The sequence below is a fragment of the Dendrobates tinctorius genome, unplaced genomic scaffold (assembly GCF_039654945.1).
Source record: "Dendrobates tinctorius isolate UK_male_01 unplaced genomic scaffold, ASM3965494v1 ptg000103l, whole genome shotgun sequence".
In the NCBI taxonomy this organism is placed as follows: Eukaryota; Metazoa; Chordata; class Amphibia; order Anura; family Dendrobatidae; genus Dendrobates; species Dendrobates tinctorius.
This window is the reverse complement of record NW_027361771.1, coordinates 43,542,501-43,563,292: the sequence shown is the minus strand read 5'-3', so window position 1 is coordinate 43,563,292 and position 20,792 is coordinate 43,542,501. Positions and strand designations below refer to the sequence as shown.

The window sequence follows — 20,792 nt, the reverse complement described above, 5'->3', positions numbered from 1 at the left end:
CGTCCCACTCTTAGTCAGAAACGTCCCACCGTCCAAGTGTGGGTGAAAGGGACTGCCAGGAGAGGTCCCAGCCCTGGTGTTGACAATGTTTAAAAATCCTGAAATGGTCCAGTGTTAGAGGTGTCATGCATTTGGTTATGTAAAGATCAGTGTCAATTAGGCCAAGAGTTTATGCAATAGGATGCCAGTCTCTGTTTGTCTCTCCCAACTGTGTGGCCACACCTGGACTAGAGTCTGAGCCAGAAGTGTATAGTCACTTGGTTGTCCTGTTTCAGCCCTATTAGACTCTGGTAGTCTTATGACACTAGTACTTGAGAAAGAAACCTGGGATAAATTTGGTACTGCTTAATTGAAGGATAACACCCTTAGATATGCAAGGGAGAATGTCATCATTGTGATCATCGTTAATGGAGTTTCTCCAATATCCAGGAGCCGACCAACGGTTTCCCCATTTTGCTATGAATAATGAGCTATTGTATAGTGATCTAGAAATAGTTGATCAATTGGTGGTCCCAAAAGTTTATTGGTGCAAGGTGCTTGATGTGGCTCATAGCCATGTTCTAGGGGGACTCTTGGGGACAGAGAAGACCCAGGAGAGGATTCTCTAGAGGTTCTTCTGGATGGGGATGTACAACGAAATTGAGGATTGCAAGTCATGCCTCATATGCCAAATAACTGTGCCCATGACCCATTTTCGCAGCCCACTAGTACCTCTCCTCTCCCCATCGTTGAAATACTGCATCCAAAGATATCGCCTATGAGTTATTTTTTGTTTTCTTGGACGGGGATTCCCAAGGAAATCTTTACTGCCAAAGGCACATATTTCATGTCAAAGTTAATGAAAGAACTGTGACAAATGCGGAAGATGGTGCACATACATACTTTGGCAGAACTGGGGTGTGATGTCACAGCTCGTCTAGTTCATGACAAACGTTGGCGTGCCTTACGAAATTAATCATTCTCCCTACTCGGATGCTCCCGATTCATTAAGGGGCATGCACAGGTTCATGAAGCAAGAGCATCGGACTCCAACATGCTCCTTCATTAAGACCAGCTAGAAAAATCACTAGTCTTGATGGATCGGGGTCTATTGTATGTGATATGCACCATTAGCTGAAGTGAAAACATAATCCCTGTACACACCGAGTTGCATTTTGTGACCACTATCAAAAATAGCGAAAGCTTTGCATGCTCCTAAACAGCTGCCCTAATTTCTATTGGATCATCACCCTATGCTACAAATCAAAGCACTTTGAACCCATTGGTTGTGTACTATGTATCACTTGTACAAGCCCATACATGTCATTTATTGCAATTCTGATCATTCACTTAAAAACTCTGCTATAATGATCCCATAGATTAAGTATGGCTTCTCTCTAGCTTTGTGAGAGTAGAGGGTGCATCATTTTCCGCCAGAGTGGATACTGCAATGCATGAGAAGTTCAGAATTGCTCATAAAAAAAGTGTCACACACTGAACATTTGAAGGGTTTACTGATGCTGTGAACTTCTTGATGCTTGAGCAGAGTGGAGCTGTATCTGAATGATTGACCACATTGGGAACAAGCATATGGTTTTTCCCCTGTGTGAAGTCTGTGATGCCTCGACATACTGGATTTATCATTAAAGCGTCTGCCGCATTCAGAACACACAAATGGTTTTTCTCCAGTGTGAATCCTCAAGTGACGGACAAAGTGTGAACGATCGGAAAATGATTTCCCACATTCTGAACAGGAAAACTGTTTTTCTTTGGCGTGGTATTGCTGGTGTTTCACAAGCAGGGTGTGATTTCTAAAACAAGTCCCACACTGAGAACAAAGAAAAGGCACATCCCCTGTATGGACCTTCTCATGGTTGAGAAGCTGGTAATTTCTAGTGAATCGTTTGCCACACTGTGAACATTCGAAAGGCTTCTTCCCTGTGTGGATTTTGCAGTGGGCCACCAGTTCATACTGGTTTAAAAATCTTACCTCACATTCTGGACATTTAAATGGCTTTGATATGAGATTAGCGTGCATTCTCCGATGTCTGCTGAGGTATGAGCGGTCACTGAAGGACTTCCCACATTCTGTGCATGTGTATGGCTTCACCCCAATGTGGACACTCTGGTGTCTAATGTAGTGTGAGATTTTGGAAAAAGATTTTCCACATTTAGAACACAAAAATGGCTTCTCTCTGAGGTGGGTTCGCTGATGAAGGGAAAGATGTTGCTTGTTTGGAAAATCTTTATTACATTTTGGACACATTAATGTTTTTAATTTTTGTTCCTGATTTTCTGCATTCGGACGGACAACTGGGTTTCTTTGAAGAATGGTGTTCTCCATGTTTCCGTATAATTGTCCTTTATTAACTTTGTCTTTTACTGTAGGAGACGACGTGGTCATGACTTCTGTGGGTTCATCTTTCTTGGTTTGTTCAAACCGTATATTGTTATATAGGGCTGGAACATTTTGTTTTGTGTAATTATCCAGATTTGTGAGGTTTGTTTCATGACAAGAGACGGGTTCTTCCTTAATCTGAAGACATGGATATTGACATGTAAGATCTGTGGGTATGGATACTCGGGGTGCTTTGAGGGTACCTCCATTAAATGACACTGGTCCCTCTTTATCAAGAGGTGACGGATACTGCAGAATATGTTCTTTGACCACTTGTGGACATGATGTGTTGGGTTTCTTAAGATTCTCCATGTTGCTTGATACTACTGCTGCAGTCCTTGTTTTCTTCAGTCTTGAAACATCCTCTTTAAAAAATCTTTTTACTCTGTTACACATCATGGCAGGCACTTGTTCGTGAATTCCTGCCGTTGCACGTGTACTATTTGAGTAACCTGTTGTAAAGAAAAAGTAATTTAATATTGGGACAGCTCATTATTACTTATTCACTACAGCTATGAGCAAATGGGCAAGTGAACAAGGACTTGAATTCACTATTTTGTGCAAAGGTTGGTGAGAAAGGTAACAAAAGCATCAAGACAGCCATATTTTAAAAAGGTTATTGGGAAGTTAAAGTAAGTTCAATTGCGGGTATTTAGATTATTACATGGGATGGAAGGCCTCTCCTTCAATAAGAAATTGAAAAAGCTGGGCTGATTTAGCTGAGAAAAAAAAGACGTCTCAGAGGACATCTCATTTATATTTATAAAATCACGTGTGGTCAAAACAAAGCTCTGTTACAGGACCTATTCCTTCCCAAAACCATACAAAGGACTAGGGGGGCATTCACTACATATGGAGGGGATTCCTGCATCTAAATAGGAAAGGGCTCTTGGAAGACAAATCTCCGTCCCTTCCTAACAAACACAAATTATGTTTAAAAAACTATGCCGATATAAAGTAGACATGTGACAAATGTTATTTAACTATTTTGTGCAAAATAACACGGTTTTAAGGACATAAAAATTAAGTTTGAAAATTACAAAATTTCCGATTTTAATAAACGCAAAAAATGTCGTCCTCAATTTACCACTATCATGAAGTACAGTATGTCCAGAAAAAGCAAATCTCAGAAGCAAATGTTTCTGATAAGACATACTACATAGTTGCTTATTTCCACAAGCACTATTAATTTATTAAATAAAAATTAAAACAACACACTTTTTGAAGAATAATGGGAAATATAATTCCATGGCAATCGTTTGTATCTTACGTGGCATGGGATCATAAAGCCCCCTTCAGTGTGCAGCTGTAATAGAATACCTAGATCCCTTTCAGTGTGTGTCTAGCTTAGCAGGGGGTCAAACCTTAGAGTCTACGAGTGACAGATCTCACACCTTTAGTCAGCTTAGAGCAGAAAAAAGGCCCATTTGCCACGTGGATACTATGAGGTCTAAACAGCTTTGTTCAGTCAGCTATGATTCCATAAGGAGTTATGCAGATACTATACGTCCTAGCCGTACAGCGCATATATTTCCGTGATCCCCAGAACATGGTAAACACCAGCCCGGGTCTCGACCCAATCTAGCACCCATGGGTATGGAGATACATAGAACATCTAGTAGAATCTAGGCAGCAAAGGCTTGTTTGATCCCCACATATAGCAGGTGCCCAGCTGGATCCAATGGCGCCTGAACCGCCACCCTAGGACCATCCAGAAAAGAGTTATGATCTTTCATAGGTTTTGGAGTTTTCAGCTGCAGAGGCAAGCAGAGGAGATTTAAGTTCTGCCCAGAGGGCAGGAGGGGAATGACCCAAAAGGGATAAAGGCTAGTGTAAGGGCATGAGGTCTCTCTGTTATGCATACTGTCCACTTCGACAGTGGGGACCATATCAAGTAACATGTTGTGAAGGACCTAGGAGCCAGTTGGCCCCCTTGCAGCCCAGCGCAATCGTGATCTAACATCACCCGGTAATTGGCATGTATTCTGCTTATCTTTTGTCCTACCACTATCTGTACTTGCATATCTGCCCATAGTATATGTGTAACTATCGTGTATATAGTGTATTGTCTAGTGTGCCCTTAAGGCGATTAAATATTTAACCTTGGGCTACTCTTATCTTGAACCACATGTCCATTTCCCGGTTTAACTTTCCACGTTACCGGGGCTTGATATAACGGACTGTGCTTCTATCTAACAAGGAACTGGTGGCAGTCCTACAGGACTGGAAGCACTGTGTTTCAGTGGTGCTAGTGAAAGGTGCCTCTCAGCCTGTAAGGGCTGTGAGCGAGTGTGGCGCCATGTCATTGATTGAGTGTGCCACATCCTCTTACTACCAGTGCCTCCATGGACCTGTGTGGACAGGGGTGTGTGTGTAAATCTGAGCCAAGCTGGCCTTACCTGTCCCCAGGAGGTGGGGAATGTCACGTTGGTGCAAGTGAGGAGACTATATCACGTGATCTCGCTGACATAATAGTGACGTCAGGTGGGGTGGCGAGGTGTGGGTTCATCATAGGTGGTGGCAGCGGAGGGATTTTGCATGATCTCTCTGGTGTCATCCTACACACAGCACTCTTCCTCACGTTCCTTTGTCCAGTTGAGGCTTGCGTCTGGATTCCCTGCCAAACTAAACTTGGGCGTATATGCCAACAGGACTATAGCCTATTATGGCACCAACACTAGCATAGCTACTGGGGGGCTGATGGTGCGGTCGCCCCAGGCGCTGAGGAGTCCGCTCAGAGCTATGCTACCTTTAACTGTATCAGCGTGCACAGCGCGCCGATTCAGTTACACTGTGACAGAGCAGGGAGACACAATCTCCCTGCACTGCAACATGGACATTATGCGTCCCATGACTTGGGGTCACCCGCTGTGCTGATATGTGCAGGCACTCAGAGCGCTCACTGCAGAGACCGGAGCAGCAGGGGGAACGAGGAGGAGAAGCGAGTATTGTATTTTTTTATGGGGAGTACATTATATTATATGGAGGACTATGAGGAGTGCATTAGACTGTATGGAGGCCTATGGTGAGTGCATTATACTCTATGGAGGGCTATGGTGAGTGCATTATACACTATGGAGGCCTATAGGGAGTGCATTATGCTGTATGGCTGAATATGGGGTGCATTATAATATATTTAGGCTATTTAGGGGTCTATCATACAGTTATATGAGTGCATGCGATTCAAATTTTTTCACTGTTCAATCGCAATCCGATCAGAGCAGGAAAAATAACAGAAGCACAGGATTAAATTGGTACTAAAGCAATCCACACAAGTGGTAATCACAAGTGGTAGCCAGCTCTTAGGGTATTTCACCATAGTTGTAATCAGGACCTGGATAGGGTCGCCCCCTCCCCATTCCGAACCCAAATCCTGTCTAAGCCTCTGACGGCTGACAATGTCAGCATGTGATCTGATATGCATTATTTTCGAGCATATACACCTACTGGAGGCGGACACACAGACACAGTCTACTACCTCAAAAACCTGCTGCCCCATCATTACATAAGATAAACTTTCTTCTCTACTCTTCAGATCATATCTCACACCTGTGCACTTGACTCGCTCTTATCCCACCTCATCCTAAACCTCACCACAGTCTTCATCCCAACCCATCTCTTCAACCTATCACTAACAACTCGTGTCTTCCCCTCATGCTCTAAACATGCCTCATAGAATGTTAGAGTTGGAAGGGACCTCCAGGTTCATATTGTCCAACCCCTTCCTCAGTGCAAGATTCACTAAACCATCTCAGACAAATGTTTGTCCAGTCTCTGTTTGAAGACTTCCATTGACAGAGAACTCACCCTCTCTCTAAGCAGCCTGTTCCACTCATTGAATGCGCTTCACTGTCACTATCTAATTTCTATCTTCTCCCTTTCAGTTTAATTCCATTGCTTCTTGTATTTCCATGTGCAATTATAAGACTCCTATACACTTACATCCCTTCAGATATTTGTAAACAGCTATTAAGTCTCCTCTCAGCCTTCTTTTTTGCAAGCTAAACATTCCCAGATCCTTTAACCGTTCCTTGTAGGACATACTTTGCAGTCTGCTCACCATCTTGGTAGCTCTTCTTTGAACTTGCTCCAATTTTTCTATATCTTTTTGAAAATACTGGAATTAGTATTTGAAATAATGTCTAACCAAGGAGGAGTAGAGGGGGATATAATTACTTACATGATCTTGCTTCTCTTAATACATCCCAGAACTGTGTTTGCCTTTTTTGCTGCTGCATCACACTGTTGACTCATGCAGTCTGTGATCTATTAGTATACTCAAGTCATTTTCACAGGTGCGGTTGCTTAGTTCTGTTCCTACCATTCTGTAGATGTAATTTTTTTTTTGCCTAGATATATAATCTTGCAATTCTCCCTGTTAAATACCATTTTATTAGCCGTTGCCCATTATTCAAGCTTTTCTAGATGCTTCTGAATCCTCTGTCTTCAATCACACCCATCCCCCAAAAAGCCTGCCCTTGACCCATCATCTGTGTCTAGATATAGCCCCATATCAATTCTCCCCCATCTCACAGAACTACTGGAACAGCATTTCCATCTTGAACTGTCCTCTCACCCCTCCTCCTGCTCCCTCTTTGACCAGTTACAATTTGGCTTCTAATCGCATCAATGAACCAAAATTGCCCTAACTAAAGTCACCAACGACCTAATAACTGACAAAGTTAAGAAACGCTACTCTGTCTTCCTCCTCCTGGACCTGTCCTCTGCCTTTGACACAGTGGATCATTCCCTACAGATTCTCTCATCTCTTGGCCCTATCTTAGATCTCTTCATACCTTGCAGACTGGACATTCAATGTTTCCCACTCACACACCATCTCCTTATCTTGCTCCCTATCTGTCGGTGTCCCCAATAGTTCAGTTCTAGGACCCCTGCTCTTCTCAATCTACACCTGCGGCCTGGGACAGCTCATAGAGTCCCACGGCTTTCAATATAATCTCTATGCTGATGACACACAGATCTACATCTCTGGACCAGATATCACCTCTTTACTAACCAGAATTCCACAATGTCTGTCCGCTAGCTCATCCTTGTTCTCTGCTCAATTTTTAAAACTTAACATAGACAAAACAGAATTCATCATCTTTCCCCCATCTCACTCAATCTTCCCAAGAGATCTATCCATCAAAGTCAATGTGTGCTCACTCTCACCAGTCATGCAAGCTCGCTGCCTTGGGGTAAACCCTTGTCTCTGCTCTCTCCTTCAAACCACATCTCTAAGCCCTTTCCACCTCTCCTGCTGACTCCAGCTCAAGAATCTTTCCCAGATCCGTACATTCCTTCACCAAGAACCTGCAAAAACACTTTTACATGCCCTCATCATCTCCCTTCTTGAATACTGCAACCTCCTGCTCTGTGGCCCCCCTTCTAACACTCTTGCAACCCTCCCAATCTATCCTAAACTCTGCTGCCCGACTAAGCCTCCTGTCCCTCCGCTATTCCTCAGCCACTCCTCGCTGGCAATCCCTTCACTGTTTCCCCATTGCCCAGAAACTACAGTTCAAAACCCTAACTGTCGTTCAAAGCCATCCACTACCTGTCTCTTCCATACATCTTTGAACTACTTTTCTGACACTTGTCTGCATGCAACTTCCGATCCTCACAAGGTCTTCTTTGCTACTCCCCTCTTATCTCATCTTCTCATAATCGCTTAGAAGATTTCTCCCGCGCATCCCCCCTACTCTGGAACTGTGTAACCCAACATATCGGACACTTGCCTACCGCTGAAACCTTCAAATGGAACCTGAAGACCTACATCTTCAGACAAGTCTCCAACCTGCAATAACCCTCATTCCACCATACCGCTGCATGACCAGCTCTTCCCTCACCTACTGTATCCTCACACATCCCTTGTAGACTGTAAACCCTCGTGAGCAGGGTCCTGTACCAGTCAGTGACATGTATTGTTCATGATTACTGTTCTTGTTTTAATTATGTACACCCCTTTCACATGTAAAGCGCCATGGAATAAATGTCGCTATAATAATACCGGTAATACTACGTCGGCACCATTAAAGCCTATGGCCTCGTTGGCATGTGGGGAAGGTGACCTGACGGACGGACGGACTAGTCTGAGTGAAGAAGGAAAGGGATGCACAGTGTAGGTAGGTGTGCAGTGGGGAAACAGCTAGGAAAGTGTAGTGGACGTGCAGTACCTTGGGTGGACATTAGATGGCAGGGAGGAGTGTGAGCAAAGGACTTGACAGCAGCTTAGGGCTTTAGAAACCGTTGGTCATGGGAGCCGTGGTTGGAGTGACAGTTTCAAGGAACCGGGTGAGCTATAAATTCTGAGGGAGGGTTCCAGAAGATTCCAGTCCCCAGGGGGAGCCGCAGTGACAGGAGGACTGCGACGGTCTGTGTGCTGTGAGGTGAATCCAGACCAGGGGGACTGAGGAGAGAGAACGTCAGGGGGGTGGTCCTGACAGGAAAGGACCGCAGTAGAGACGAGGCTCTGGGTGAAGGACACCGTATGTGTAACGACGAAACTGGCCAGTGAAGTGCTGATGGTGTACGGGCCTAAGGCGGCCACAGTGACTGAGCTGTCAGGATTGTCACAGTGTGAGAAGGGGCGGTACGTATAAATACGTCCCTAGTGTAACGTACGGTGTTGGAAACGGCCCTGGACACGGAGGGCTGTGAGAGAGAGAGATATTGCGGTGTGCTGCGAGGGCCGTCAGTCGGACGGTGAACAATAAACGTGGACCTGTTGTACCCAGTACCTGCCTCCATCTTGTCTCTGTTTCGTCTCTGCGCGGTAAGAAGAGGGACCACCCCCCCCAGCTCGCCCCACCAACCCTACAGGCACATATGCCTGAATCCCGTTTTGGAAGGAGTTTGGACACAAGCCCTGAGGGGACTACTGAACATGGCCCAGAATGTAATGTGAAAGGAACCTAAGACTAGAGTAGTTGTCTACCTGTCCACTGCTCTGAAGAAAAGGATCTAGCACAGTTAAGAATGGCAGCCACAGTATTACAAAGATTTATATAGCCCCTCAAGAGGAGATAGTTACTAGTGATATTATTACACAGCAAAAACAATCAAACCAGTACCCGACAGGTCTGTCCCTATGCACGCATGGAGGGAGAGACTTGTCACTAAAGGGGAGCGGGTGGGGAGAAGAAGTCAGGGATTAGTCACCTGTGCAGCTTGGTCCACAGTGTTTCAGAGACAAAAAATACACGGGTGAAATCATTGAACTAGTGTCTAATACATGCTGGCCGTGTTTCAGGCAGCATGTATCCGCTGTCTGGCTTCCTTTAAATCTAGGGCATGTGTCAGGTGCATAAACATGAATGGAGTGTGTATGTGGTTCTTGTAGCAATGGGGTAGCAATGGTCAATGTCGGAGGGAGACGAGGTTTGCGTGGTCTAAATAACGGCCCATAGAGGATACAGGGGAAGTTTACAGAGCAGATATGGTTGGGCTGTAGTCCTGAAGTGGTTTTAAACCACAGGTACCGTTACACAATTTTATAATTCATTTGCTTTAGCAATTTATTGCTTGTGCAAATCTTGGCTGTAGGAAAAAAATAAAAATATCATCTGACATGCAGACCCCAAATCATCAGTGTTATTTCTCCAGTTTTCTAGATTAATCTTCTCCTTTATAGTGTCTTCTGTATTTGTATTTTAGGCTTTATAAGATTTGTACCATTTTTCTTTAAGTTTTTTATTTTTACTTCACAACTAAGCTTATCCAAATGTTTTAGACAGATTCATGAAATGTGACTTTTACCAAATATCGTTTTTTTTTTGTTTGTTTGTTTTATTAAACATGTGACGCCAGTCCTTGCCTGAGAGGTTTCTGGTGGAGTTTTAATTTGGCGCATTTTAGACAGATGTTCGACTTTTTGCGCTAAAAAGTCATCCAAAAAAAATCGATTAAAGTAAATAATAAAGAGCATTTTTCTTCTGGTGCCAAAGTCATAAACTTCATTCACCATTTTGAACAAACTGATGCAAAAAAAAAAAAAACCTCAGCGAATACCACTAGACAAAAAGAAAAGGGACTTTGATACATCAGAAATGACGCCTTGAGGGCCTCAGTATGTGGCGATTCTTCGCTATTGCAATAAGTCATGGTACAGATTCAGAGCATCTCAATCTAGATGGGCTGTTTCCACTGTCAGACCAATGATTGCTTGCATTACACACAACAGTTTGTGGGTTTTACAAGCAAATGTTTTCGCATATCTGAAGACCATGAGGAACACCGTATCTAAAGACTGTATGCAACAGATCTCAGGTATTACAATGTTATGGTCACAGGCAGAACAGATTTCACCTGGTGATACTTGGATGTCCTCCATCACGACTTGCTTGTACAGATCCTTGTGTCCTTCTATAAACTCCCACTCCTCCATGGAGAAATGGACAGTGACATCCTGACACCTTATAGAAACCTGGCACACAATGATAGTGTCATCACCCAGATACATCATACCTTGTGTTACCGTATAATGCCCCAATATTCCCAGCAGCGCTCACCTCTCCGGTCAGCAGCTCAATCATCTTGTTGGTGAGGTCCAGGATCTTCTGATCATAGTTTCTGTCATGTAACAGTGACTTAGGTGAAGACCCCTTCTTGATTGGGATCTGGGTCCGGCGCCATCCTAATGAAATGTGTGGATAATTGCTGGATGTCACACTTTCTCCAGATGTCTTCTTCACCACTGTGTAATCCTGTGTATGAAGAGAAACACTGATAAATGTCATTATATACATTCCCAGAATCCCTAACCTCTCCAGTCAGTAATGTCTACGATTAATAGCGCCAAAATTCTGGCTATGTCAGATATTTTCCAAATTCTCTCACCTACCTGGTCCTGTATTAAAGACATTTTCCAGCATTTTACATTTATTGGTCTAAGCTTAGAGTAGGCAGTCAACATGCGGTTGGGGTTCTCTTCTGAAAGGTTCCCTCTTATCAACGGCCACAGGACATGTGTTTCCACTATAGGGAGCGGGCTCAGGAACTGAACCTGCTCCATTAAGCACAAGTGCTGGTTGTTTTACAAAATTGCGCCAAAGAATAATTTGGCATCAGTTTAATCTCTTAAATATTGCTTTCAAGCAAGGCAGCAACATGTAGAAAGCCTCCAAGATGGCCACCTTCAGGTTGGATCCCATTGACCTCAATGCGATAATGGAGTGTCGATGGGTTGCCATGGCAGGCAGGAGCCTTCTGAAGGTGACTGCTATGGTATTAGCCTCTTTCACACTTCAGTTTTTTACAGTCACAATCCGCCAGGTTTTGAAAAAAACGGATCCTCAATTTTCTTTTGAGGATCCGTTTTTTTTCCCCATTGACTTCCATTACTGGCGGATTGTGACGGATTGCCGTCCGTTGCATCCGTTTTTTTTGAGGATCCGCCAAAAGTTGCTGTCCGTCACCATCCTCAAAGATTTCAAAATGGAGCTTGCAACGTTTTTTTCTCTGGCGGATCCTCCAGACACTGATTTAATCCGAAATTCTTTCTGGGTGCTGGATAAAAAGAAAAAAAAAAATCTCTCTCTCTCTCGGCCAGCGGTTCCTTTAAATTTCCTCGTTTTCAGGATCCGTCTGAAAACGGATCCTGTGCCATCGAAAACGGATCCTGTGCCATCCGTTCACATCAGTTGAGAACGGATCCGCTTGTCTGACTTTTTGGTGGATTTGAACTGATGCAAAAAACTGAACTGTGAAAGAGGCCTTATTCTAATGAAACCCAACCTGTAAGCTTCATAGGACATAATTAATTTTACAATATATTGTATTAATTATGTATTGTACAGATGATCAAGATATTGTAGGTTCAAGCGCAGTAAGGAGACTAATAAAAAGTTCAAACAACACTGAAAGCTGCCAATATACATAGAAAGCTGCCAAAGGTAGATCTGCAGCAGATAAAACAGTGTTTATTAAAACTGATACCCGGCAGCTTTCTGTGTACACTGTGCATAGGCAAAAAACTGCCAATCAGTGGTTGTTCGGGGTTATACAGAGCTCAATATGTAGGACTACATGGCAGGAGATTATTACTTGAGGACTAGTCAATCTGCTGATAAAACATTTGTTTTATCAGAACTACAGCAAGTTGCCCTGTAAGTGACACATAGCTGGAATCGAGGTCTCTGTTCATACATTATATTGCGACAATCATAGACCATTCAGCATTACGGAACACAACAGCAAATACAGAGAAACAGAATTAAAAAAAGCTACCTGTGTCAATCTATAGTATAAAGCAGGTTTTTATGTCAAATATCGTTTCCTTTCATTTCTGACAAGTTATCTTTTGGCCCCACACATACGGTGGGTACGGAAAGTATTCAGCCCCCTTTAAATTGTTCACTCTTTGTTTCATTGCAGCCATTTGGTAAATTCAAAAAAGTTCATTTCTTTCTCATTAATGTACACTCTGCACCCCATCTTGACTAAAAAAAAAACAAATGTAGAAATTTTTCAAAATTTGTTCAAACAGAAAAACAAATATCACATGGCCATAAGTATTCAGACCCTTTGCTGAGTATTGAGTAGAAGCGCCCTTTTGAGCTAGTAGAGCCATGAGTCTTCTTGGGAATGATGCAACAAGTTTTTCACACCTGGATTTGGGGATCCTCTGCCATTCTTCCTTGCAGATCCTCTCCAGTTCCGTTAGGTTGGATGGTGAATGTTGGTGGACAGCCATTTTCAGGTGTCTCCAGAGATGTTCAATTGGGTTTAGGTCAGGACTCTGGCTGGGCCAGTCAAAAATGGTCACAGAGTTGTTCTAATACACTCCTTTATTATTTTAGCTGTGTGCTTAGTGTCATTGTCTTGTTGGAAGGTGAACCTTCGGCCAAGTCTGAGGTCGAGAGCGCTCTGGAAGAGGTTTTCATACAGGATATCTCTGTACTTGGCCGCACTCATGTTTCCTTCAATTGCACCCAGTCGTCCTGTCCCTGCAGCTAAAAAACACCCCCATAGCATGGAGCTGCCACCACCATGTTTCACTGTTGGGATTGTATTGGGCAGGTGATGAGCAGTGCCTGGTTTTCTCCACACATACCGCTTAGAATTCTCACCAAAAAGGTCTATCTTCGTCTCATCAGGCCAGAGAATCTTATTTCTCATAGTCTGAGAGTCCTTCATGAGTTTGCTAAAAAAAACACTATGCAGGCTTTCATATGTCTGACACTGAGGAAAGGCTTCCGCCGGGCCGCTCTGCTATAAAGGCCCAACTGGTGGAGGGCTGCAGTGATAGTTGACTTTGTGGTACTTTCTCCCATCTCCCTACTGCATCACTGGAGCTCAGCCACAGTGATCTCGGGGTTCTTCTTTACCTCTCCCACCAAGGCTCTTCTCCCACGATTGCTCAGTTTGGCTGGACGACCAGGTCTAGGAAGACTTCTCTTGGTCCCAAACGTCTTCCATTTAAGGATTATGGAGGCCACTGTGCTCTTAGGAACCTTGAGTACTGCAGAAATTCTTTTGTAACATTGGCCAGATCTGTGCCTTGCCACAATTCTGTCTCTGAGCTGCTTGGCCAGTTCCTTTGACCTCATGATTCTCATTTGGTCTGAAATGCACTGTGAGCTGTAAGGTCTTAAATAGACTGGTGTGTGCCTGTACAAATCAAGTCCTATCAGTTTAATTAAACACAGCTGGACTGAGTGTCTGAGCAAAGGTTCTGAATACTTATGACCATGTGATATTTCAGTTTTTCTTTATTAATAAATTTGCAAAAATGTCTACATTTCTGAGTTTTTTTCAGTCAAGATGGGGTGACGAGTGTACACTAATGAGAAAAAAAAATGAACTTTTTTGAATTTACCAAATGGCTGCAATGAAACAAAGAGTGAAAAATTTAAAGGGGTCTGAATACTTTGTGTACCCACTGTATCTCTTCTAACTCCGCTAATACACAAACACTCATCGCATAGAGAAGATCGTCGCTGCCTGACATGTCTAACAGTAGCCCATCTCCCATCTTCATATTTCGAGGGAGAGTTGGGAGGCCCCCATACACATTACAATCTCCAGCAGAATGTAATCTTATATGCGCTGGGGTCTATACAATTCACCCTCCATATCTATCTATTCATCCCTACAACCGTAAAATGACTGCAGTGTTTATCGAAGTGCCACTGCCCCCTTCGTTCTGCTTATAGGTCAGGGGTGGATTCCCCACAAACAGGGCTCTGGAGTCGGTAAGCCAAACCTCCCACTCAACAGCACTGCTTCACTACTGAGCATGTACATACCTCGACCACCGTACTGCCTCACTACTGAGCATGTACATACCCCGACCCCACAGCACTGCCTCACTACTGAGCATGTACATACCTCGACTCCACCGTACTGCCTCACTACTGAGCATGTACATACCCTGACCCCACAGCACTGCCTCACTACTGAGCATGTACATACCTCGACTCCACCGTACTGCCTCACTACTGAGCATGTACATACCCCGACCCCAGAGCACTGCCTCACTACTGAGCATGTATATACCCCGACCCCACAGCACTACCTCACTACTGAGCATGTACATACCCCGACCCCACAGCACTGCCTCACTACTGAGCATATACATACCCCGACCCCACAGCACTGCCTCACTACTGAGCATGTACATACCCCAACCCCACTGCACTGCCTCACTACTGAGTATGTACATACCCCGACCCCACAGCACTGCCTCACTACTGAGCATGTACATACCCCGACCCCACTGCACTGCCTCACTACTGAGCATGTACATACCCCGACCCCAGAGCACTGCCTCACTGCTGAGCATGTACATCTGCCGACTCCATAGCACTGCCTCACTGCTGAGCATGTACATACCCCGACCCCAGAGCACTGCTGAGCATGTACATACCCCGACTCCATAGCACTGCCTCACTACTGAGCATGTACATACCCCAACCCCACTGCACTGCCTCACTACTGAGTATGTACATACCCCGACCCCACAGCACTGCCTCACTACTGAGCATGTACATACCCCGACCCCACTGCACTGCCTCACTACTGAGCATGTACATACCCCGACCCCAGAGCACTGCCTCACTGCTGAGCATGTACATCTGCCGACTCCATAGCACTGCCTCACTGCTGAGCATGTACATACCCCGACCCCAGAGCACTGCTGAGCATGTACATACCCCGACTCCATAGCACTGCCTCACTACTGAGCATGTACATACCCTGACCCCACAGCACTGCCTCACTACTGAGCATGTACATACCCCAACCACACAGCACTGCCTCACTACTGAGCATGTACATACCCCGACCCCACAGCACTGCCTCACTACCGAGCATGTACATACCCTGACCCCACAGCACTGCCTCACTACTGAGCATGTACATACCCCGACTCCACAGCACTGCCTCACTACTGAGCATGTACATACCCCGACCCCACAGCACTGCCTCACTACTGAGCATGTACATACCTCGACCCCACATCTCTGCCTCACTACTGAGCATGTACATATCCTGACCCCAGAGCACTGCCTCACTACTGAGCATGTACATACCCCGACTCCATAGCACTGCCTCACTACTGAGCATGTACATACCCCAACCACACAGCACTACCTCACTACTGAGCATGTACACACCCTGACCCCAGAGCACTGCCTCACTGCTGAGCATATACATACCTCGACCCCACATCTCTGCCTCACTACTGAGCATGTACATACCCCGACTCCACAGCACTGCCTCACTACTGAGTATGTACATACCCCGACCCCACAGCTCTGCCTCACTACTGAGCATGTACATACCCCGACCCCACAGCACTGCCTCACTACTGAGCATGTACATACCCCGACCCCACAGCACTGCCTCACTACTGAGCATGTACATACCCCGACTCCACAGCCCTGCCTCACTACTGAGCATGTACATACCCTGACCCCACTGCACTGCCTCACTACTGAGCATGTACATACCCCGACCCCACAGCACTGCCTCACTACTGAGCATGTACATGCCCCGACCCCACAGCACTGCCTCACTACTGAGCATGTACATACCCCGACCCCACAGCACTGCCTCACTACTGAGCATGTACATACCCCGACCCCACAGCACTGCCTCACTACTGAGCATGTACATACCCCGACCACACAGCACTGCCTCACTCCTGAGCATGTACATACCCCGACCACACAGCACTGCCTCACTCCTGAGCATGTACATACCCCGACCCCACAGCACTGCCTCACTACTGAGCATGTACATACCCCGACCCCACAGCTCTGCCTCACTACTGAGCATGTACATACCCCGACCCCACAGCACTGCCTCACTACTGAGCATGTACATAAAGTGCAGCACAGATTCATCTCAACTAAAAGCCGAGATCCTTAGATCAGGAATAGGAATAGAACAGACATTTATAGAATATTTCATAACTTTCCCAAATTCTTATGAAAAAAGTCACAGCACATCCTGCATTGTACTACTGAACCCAATTTATTATATATTTTAGGAGTCAGAGTTGGTCCATTTTATACCCACTCCACAGCCCTGCCCACAAATGTAGAATAAACACAAAGGCACCGATTCATAGTTTGCATTTTGCTTCTTCTTTTAAGTTACTCTTCTTTTGTTTATCTTGTGGAATTTACTGATGTTTATTACGCCAAATTCATCAAAATGGTACACATGGTTCATGAATTTTGTGCCAAGTCAAAAATGGTCTTTTCTTTCCAAGTCAAAAATAAAAACACATCTTTTTGAAAACGTTGCAAAAATTGCTAAAAATTTTACTGACTTACATTAAGTCACTTCAGAAGGACACTGGAGTACATACGCAATAAATTTTGTGCCTTAAAAAAAAAAAAGCGCAAAGCAAAAAAAACGAAAAAAAAAAAAAAAAAAAAAATAGAAAATGATTCAGACCCAAAATGAGAAAGAACAAAAGAAGTGATGGCATGAGACATTAATAATGACCTCACCTCTCCAGTTAGCAGGTAGATGATCTCAAAGGTAAGGTCGAGGATCCTCTCAGTCAGCGCAAATGTGTCCTTTGCCATTTTTTGCGATCTCTGGCGGGCGGGCGGGCAAGGATTACGTCAGATGATCATCCTCATGTGACCCAAGGAAAGGCCTCCGCAGCTGGCCAGTGTCTGAAGGAATAGAAGATGAATTGACCTTGTATCTGACGTTCGACATGTACTATATAGTGTCACTTATGCCCTTTACTGGAGGAATTGCCGCAAAGCAAACATAATGGGAACAGATTATCTTGGAAAGCCCCATGAAAATTACATTGATGTTCTTGCATAATCTTGCCTACACCTAAGTTAGGCTGGTTTCACATTAGCGCTTTTGTGCGCAGCGCATCGGGCGCACCAGTGCGCATGCGCACTGCGCACCTATATTTTACATGATGTGCGCATGGTCTTGCGCATATTTGCGCTTTCGTGCGCATGCGTTTTTTTGTCTTTTGCGCCAGGCGCGTCAGACGCAACATGTTGCATTTTTGGTTCCGCCCTGTCTCGTTAAAACAACGCATGCGCACGGAATGCGCACGGAATGCGCAAAAACACCACATTGGAGCCTATGGGAGCGCAATACTTGCGCATGGTCTTGCGTTTTTATGCGCATGCGTTTTTTACATAAACAAGACTGAAATTTGGTCTAGACAGTAAAAAAAAAAAAATTGAACCAAGGTGATAAAATGGTGTGGGCACTGGGATTCCACAATACTTTAAGGATTGCTCACTAGTGGACACACAGCACAAGCTGCACCAATGTAAGTATGAAAAACCTAATGTCTGGCTGAAATTTCAATACATTTCTATGTACTTATGTCTCTTTTTTTTTTTATTGCAGCATGTCTTCATCTGGTGAAGAATATGTCCCCGGGACAGGGCAAGAGGCAGAAGAAGTGAGTACTATGCTTCCGTATGGATTTGAAAAAATAAACACATGTGATTAATTTTTTTGGTTTAATTTTCAGAGCTCATCCTCCATCACGCCACCACCACCGGAGGAACGGCAGGAGCAGCAAGGCCAAGTGCGGGCGGGTAGACGTGATGTAAGTACAGACGGACTGTTTTTTTTTTTTTTTTTACTTATTTTCTAGTCTGGTTTTTTTTTTTTTTTTTTTTTTTTGGTATTTTTTAATTTTATTTTTTTTAAATTTTCATGGTTGTTTTTTTCGATGTTTGTTGTTTTTTTTCCATTTATTTCCATTTAAAACAAATAATTTTTTCATGGATTGTTTATCAATATCTAGGGCTCAAAGTGTGTATGTGTGTGTGTGTGTTTGTGTGTGTGTGTGTGTGTGTATGTTTGTTTGTTTGGGTATATGGGCACGGGACTATGGGATGGAGGATATATATGATGGGTATATGGGCATGGGATAGAGGATATGTATGATGGTATATGGGCACGGGACTATGGGATGGCGAACATGTATCATGTGTATATGGGCACAGGCATATGAGATGGCGAATATGTATGATGGGTATATGGGCACAGGACTATGGGATGGAGGATATGTATGATGGAATATGGGCACGGGACTATGGGATGGAGGATATATATGATGGGTATATGGGCATGGGATGGAGGATATGTATGATGGTATATGGGCACGGGACTATGGGATGGCGAATATGTATGATGGGTATATGGGCACAGGCATATGGGATGGCGAATATGTATGATGGGTATATGGGCACAGGACTATGGGATGGAGGATATGTATGATGGAATATGGGCACGGGACTATGGGATGGCGAACATGTATCATGTGTATATGGGCACAGGCATATGAGATGGCGAATATGTATGATGGGTATATGGGCACAGGACTATGGGATGGAGGATATGTATGATGGAATATGGGCACGGGACTATGGGATGGAGGATATATATGATGGGTATATGGGCATGGGATGGAGGATATGTATGATGGTATATGGGCACGGGACTATGGGATGGCGAATATGTATGATGGGTATATGGGCACAGGCATATGGGATGGCGAATATGTATGATGGGTATATGGGCACAGGACTATGGGATGGAGGATATGTATGATGGAATATGGGCACGGGACTATGGGATGGAGGATAATTTTAAATTTATATAACTAACCACAGTTAGTTACTATGCCCGGGCAGCGCCGGGCTCTTCAGCTAGTTATCGATATTTTTTTTTTTTAAATCTTTCAAAGATTAATGTTTGTCTTTCTTTTCTAGGCTCCACAGCGGGAGGAGGACCTCGCCCTGGACAACGACGAGCTCATCCGTCTAGTCCAGGAGCGAGTCCCGTTGTGGGACACCCGTCACCAACTGCACTCGGACAACGTGGTGATCCGGCGGCTCTGGAACGAGGTGGCCGCATCGCTGATGGATGGCTGGGACAATGCCTCTCCCCGGGTCCGCAAGGATTTTCGTAAGTATTTAAATGCAGTGTGATGCAGCAGTGATCTTGGCCGGGATCACCCAACTGTGTGTGATGCTATTAACTCCATGGAGTTTCTATCATCACACACAGTTGGATGATCACAGCCTCCAGTGCATAGTCTTACTTTTTTTCTTTTTTTTTTTTTTTCCATCACAGTGAACAAAGTCAGAACCCGTTGGCGCTCGATGAAGGACCGCTTCAACAGGGATATCCGTCAGGAGAATAAGGTTCGCAGTGGTGCTGCGGCAAGGACCGGCACGAAGTACCGATACCATCGTGCCTTGGCATTTTTAAGACCGGTCCTTGCCTCCCGAACGTAAGTATTTTCTAGTTGTATTGTGTTTTATTCTGTGCTTTTCTATTCCACAGGAGTTGGCGATTGTTAATTTATGGTAGTAATTTCTTTCTTTTCTTTTCACAGCACCTGGAGCAGCACCCTGCAACCTGGTCCCGAAGCGGTCCTTCATCAAGCTGCCCCGGACCCCTCCCAGCCATCCATCAGCGAGGAAGCACCTTGCAGGTCTGCACCACAGTCATCTGGAGACCAGGAAGCTGGTCGCTCAGGTGTTCCCCTGTCCCAGGTCTCTGCCACTGGTTTTGCGGGCACTTCCCGCCAGCAGCGGCAGAGGACCTTGGACAGGCCTCTCATGCCCGAGTTCGTTGAATTGAGCTCGGTCTTTCAGAGTAGCCTCAAGGCACTCTCCGATAGACTTGAGAGTGGTTTCCTCCTTTTGGACCAACGCTACAAGTCTATCGAGGGTCGCCTTGAGCGCCTGGAAGTCGACCTCGCCAGACCAGCGCATCATTTTTATACCCAAATAGCTCGGGACACGGCGGAACACCTTACCCCTGACCTCCAGTTGACTGTCATGCAGGCCTGCAACAATGCTTTTATGCAGGCTATGCAGCAGAGTAGGATTATGCAGCAGTCAGTGGTGGCATTTCCACCGGTGCCACCACTGACTCGTTTTACAGCATTACCTACTTC

The 20,792-nt window shown here is 44.9% G+C and overlaps 1 protein-coding gene across 2 annotated transcripts in view; it reads right to left on the bottom strand.

Moving 5' to 3' along the window:
* Positions 1–1,265: 1,265 nt before the first annotated feature.
* Positions 1,266–20,792, bottom strand: part of LOC141100108 (uncharacterized) — a 46,382-nt gene continuing 26,855 nt past the window's right edge. For both annotated transcript variants that reach the window (XM_073588344.1, XM_073588343.1), the window contains exons 2-5: positions 17,341–17,511; positions 10,888–11,082; positions 10,685–10,802; positions 1,266–2,829 (exon numbers count right to left, since the gene is read on the bottom strand). In XM_073588344.1, the coding sequence (XP_073444445.1) occupies positions 1,403–2,829; positions 10,685–10,802; positions 10,888–11,082; positions 17,341–17,418 (1,818 nt within the window). In that variant the 5' untranslated portion in view covers positions 17,419–17,511 and the 3' untranslated portion in view covers positions 1,266–1,402. The remainder of the gene's footprint in view (positions 2,830–10,684; positions 10,803–10,887; positions 11,083–17,340; positions 17,512–20,792) is intronic.